Source organism: Cibotium barometz, chromosome 9 (assembly GCF_041138505.1).
Source record: "Cibotium barometz isolate CiBa-2024 chromosome 9, ASM4113850v1, whole genome shotgun sequence".
Taxonomy (NCBI): Eukaryota; Viridiplantae; Streptophyta; class Polypodiopsida; order Cyatheales; family Cibotiaceae; genus Cibotium; species Cibotium barometz.
The window spans coordinates 13,880,274-13,883,956 of record NC_141054.1 but is presented as its reverse complement, the minus strand read 5'-3'; the positions used below and the strand labels follow the sequence as shown (position 1 = coordinate 13,883,956).

The 3,683-nt window shown below is 41.5% G+C and overlaps 1 protein-coding gene across 1 annotated transcript; it reads left to right on the top strand.

Moving 5' to 3' along the window:
- Positions 1-231: 231 nt before the first annotated feature.
- On the top strand, positions 232-3,399 carry LOC147635278 (uncharacterized). Its single transcript, XM_086802514.1, has 7 exons — positions 232-577; positions 1,460-1,516; positions 1,586-1,672; positions 1,863-1,943; positions 2,095-2,207; positions 2,357-2,406; positions 2,517-3,399. The coding sequence occupies exons 1-7, from the start codon at positions 341-343 to the stop codon at positions 2,582-2,584; spliced, it is 693 nt and encodes a 230-aa protein (XP_086658640.1). The 5' UTR covers positions 232-340; the 3' UTR covers positions 2,585-3,399.
- The last annotated feature ends 284 nt before the right edge of the window (positions 3,400-3,683 follow it).

Below are 3,683 nucleotides of genomic sequence, written 5' to 3'. Positions count from 1 at the left end.
AATCAAAACAGTTCATGGAGAGCTTCTCTAAAGGAGTTTAGCTGGTTGAAAAAAAATGCAATGATAAAGTAAAATTTCCCAAAGTATGATTATTTTCTTCATTTTTCCAATTTCATAAAAAAATGAAGATGTTTCCTAAAAAATAAGTTTGAAAAATACACAAGGCATGTCATGCGAGTGATAGTCTCACGAAATGAAATGAAATGAAATGAGAGATAGTAATGAGCCCTACACGAGGATTGAAGCTCTACACGTACACAGGAACCCGTTGCCTATGTTGTCTTCTTGTTGTATGTGATTCGAGTTCAGAGAAGACGCCAAGGCTCTACGCACGGGCTCGATGGCTTGCAGCTCGATGGCGGGGATAGCTGCATTGTTCTCTTCTTCATCGTCTTCGTCTTGTTGTTGTACGAATCCGCCACGGCCCCGCCTCGCCTGCAGCAACTCCTCTCTTCTGCGCCTCGCCAGTGCCAACAGCACCTTCCACGCCAAGCTTCGCACCTTGCATGGTGCTTCCTCCTTCTCGTCGCCCCCCATCAAGCAACGTCCAGGCCCCTTCCGAGTCCAAGCATCTGAGGTGTCTCCCCTTTCTCTCTCTTCTGCTTGTTTTTTCCAGACATTTTGTAGCCGAATTTTGACTTAGCTTCTCAGAATCGCTTCGCATTTCGTCACAATCAGGCTTGAGATTTCAGGGAAGCGAACATGCTATATGTATGCATGTCGGAATTGATGTATATTAGAGATTAATGCAGGGTATGTGCGCATGTATGTTTAAGAACCCAGGGTGTGTAAAAATAAATATAGGCATGTATGTAGGGTGTGCGTGAATGTCTGCATTTATCTATGCATATATGAATGGGTATGATGCAGTTGCATAAGTTGTGTACGTGGGAATGTGTATAGCTACATATTTATGATTAAATGTATGCATACATATGTAAGACCCTGTATAAATTTAGGTTATGTTTATATAAGAACTTTAATGTATGCATACATATGTAAGACCCTGTATAAATTTAGGTTATGTTTATATAAGAACTTTAATGTATGTAGGGTATGCATTGAAGTTTACTATTTACATGCAATTATGCATGTGTATATGTATGGTTGGTATGTATGAATATGAGTATGTATGTATGCATGTGTAACATGCATGCCTTTCTATCTATACACGTCATCTAGGAACCCATGCTAGGCATCCATGGTGTAAACTTTCAACTTAGAGAGGTTTTCATCTCCAGCACGTCAGGGAATGGGTGAAAACTGGATAGAAAGTAAAGTGGAATCTGACATTCTATTCGTTTGTATGTTTGGGGTGTGTTGCATTCATGTACATAAATTCTTATTTGTTTGTATGGTTGGGGGTGTAATGCATGCATGTATTGATCTCTCTACACTTAAAAACCTGGAAGTTAAGATCAAAGTTGTTACTTATCTTTACACTTGTTTTCATTCGCAGGGTTCAGTTGAAAGGTCATACGTTATGGTGAAGCCAGATGGAGTGCAAAGGGGCCTGGTATGTTGCTGTAGGTTTGTGCAGCAATGTCATGCTCTCATTGGATTCTGATTTTTCTCTGAATAAAAGGTGGGAGAGATCATATCAAGGTTTGAGCGAAAAGGATTTGTGATAAAGGGCCTCAAGCTTTTCAGCTGCCCAACTGAGCTCGCAGAGGTCTGGTCCCATGGTTATCTACTCTGCTTGCTCTCTATATTATAGTGTGGTCTCCATTGAAGCAAGCATAGGCTTAGACTTGCGTTGCAGCTATTGGTGCCATCTCTTCAATGCAAGTGTAAGCCTTATGGTTTGGATTCAAGGTCTCAGAAGCCTGATACCATCATGGAATTTTTACCAAAAAATGCAGGAACACTATAAGGACTTGAGTTCTAAGCCGTTTTTCTCTAAGCTCGTGAAGTACATCACATCTGGGCCAGTTGTATGTCTGGTATGCAAAATGTCAAGCTATGCAACTTGTCCTAGTTTTTGTCATGGGCTTTTAATTTTGCTTGTAGTTGAAGGTGATGGTTACGCCAACTCCAAATTGTTCCACAATTTTTCGATGAAGGATTCTGTGCTGGTAACTTCTTGTTTTGCAGGCATTGGAAGGTCCAGGCGTGGTGGCTTCTGCCAGGAAACTTATTGGTGTGACAAATCCTTTACTAGCCGAACCCGGCACGATTCGTGGAGATTTGGGCATTGAAGTTGGGAGGTAATCATACACACACTGCATATGTGATTCAAGGTGTTTAATGGCACGCATTGGGAGAATGGGGAGAAGGGAAAAAGGGGGGGGGGGGGGGGGAAATTTGCCCAATATCTGCTATTCTAGAAATTTTTTTGACTTGTTTGATTTCTCAGGAATGTTATTCATGGAAGTGACAGCCCTGAAAATGGAGCTCGTGAAATTGGTAAGCTCAATCTGTGCTCTATTTTTTCCCGAGGGGCCTTGTGAAAATGATGAAACCTCTCCCATATATTTTGAAGGAATTGATCATGCATATTGTTTTTGATTGTTCAGGATTATGGTTCAAAGAGGGTGAATTATGTGAGTGGGAACAAACCATGACTCCATGGTTGCGGGAGTAGTGACAAACATAGAGAATGGATGCCATCTTCCTCTACATTTTTCATTTGAAGGTCGTCTTGCAGAATAATTATTCGGCAGCAAGCCTGTTTTTAGTGAAGTTCTCACATCACAGGAGTAACATAAGCGGAGAAGCACAATTTTGATGCTCACGAAGAACAGGGCATTTTGTGTGAACTGACACTTGTATTCTTGGGTTAAATAAGAATTTTCAAAAGGCAACTTGATTATCCTCTTCTGTGGTACAGCTTAAAAGCAGTTGCATTTGCACTTTCTTGAACATATGCCCAAAAATGTTGCTTTAAAATTCTTGATGAAGGCATCATAAACCGAAGATGATTTCAGCTTGGCACCAACTGTTTGTATTAGGGAATGGCTGTTCTGTCCTGGAAAATGGGACACAGTGGCAGCAGCAACCTGTTTCCAGTATGGAATGGCTGACCTGCTGCCATCCCCGGTTCTGACAGTCATGGCGAGGATGAAAAGCTTTCTGAAAGACACATCCACATTCTATCAGCATTGTATCAGCCTTCTGCGGAGACATTGACAGGTTAGCAGAGGGCATCTGACACATCAGCTTCAGCAGAATTTCAATGGCCTTGGCATCAGGCAGGTATCGGAAAAGCTGATTCTGGGGAGCCTAAAGATCGATTTGATAATGAGATTGATGCTCTGCTGGCCCACAACTGTGATGTGCAGATCCCATTCTTTTCATTTGTTTCTACGGTTGTAAAAGCAGCTTGGGGTCTTTTCCTTGCTCACTTGTACATTTAGACATCTAAACATGAGCTCTAGGCTTTTACCGTTGGAATTTTCAGCTTGGGGTCTTTTCCTTGCTCACTTGTACATTTAAACACTAACATGAGCTCTAGGCTTTTACAGTTGGAATTTTCAGCTTTGGCGTGCTCGCATACTTCATTGTGCTTGAGCTTTGCAAACATTGATATAAAATCTCTGATTGTCTTCAGTGCCGAAGTTGAGGTTCTTCGATTGGACTAAAAAAAAAAACTGATGGGAGCAGGATTTTTTGTTTTGAGGAATATTGCCAAGCCTAGGTTCTTGTGAGTCGTCACATTCCAGGAAATGAGGACAGCACTAGTA

What these genes read in the sequence shown, in the direction of transcription:
- LOC147635278 (XM_086802514.1), top strand. Translation starts at nt 341, where the DNA reads ATGGCTTGCAGCTCGATGGCGGGGATAGCTGCATTGTTCTCTTCTTCA. An exon ending in GCCCAACTGAGCTCGCAGAG is followed by an intron (nt 1,673 to 1,862) that starts GTCTGGTCCCAT and finishes CAAAAAATGCAG; the next exon opens with GAACACTATAAGGACTTGAG. An exon ending in CTGGGCCAGTTGTATGTCTG is followed by an intron (nt 1,944 to 2,094) that starts GTATGCAAAATG and finishes CTTGTTTTGCAG; the next exon opens with GCATTGGAAGGTCCAGGCGT.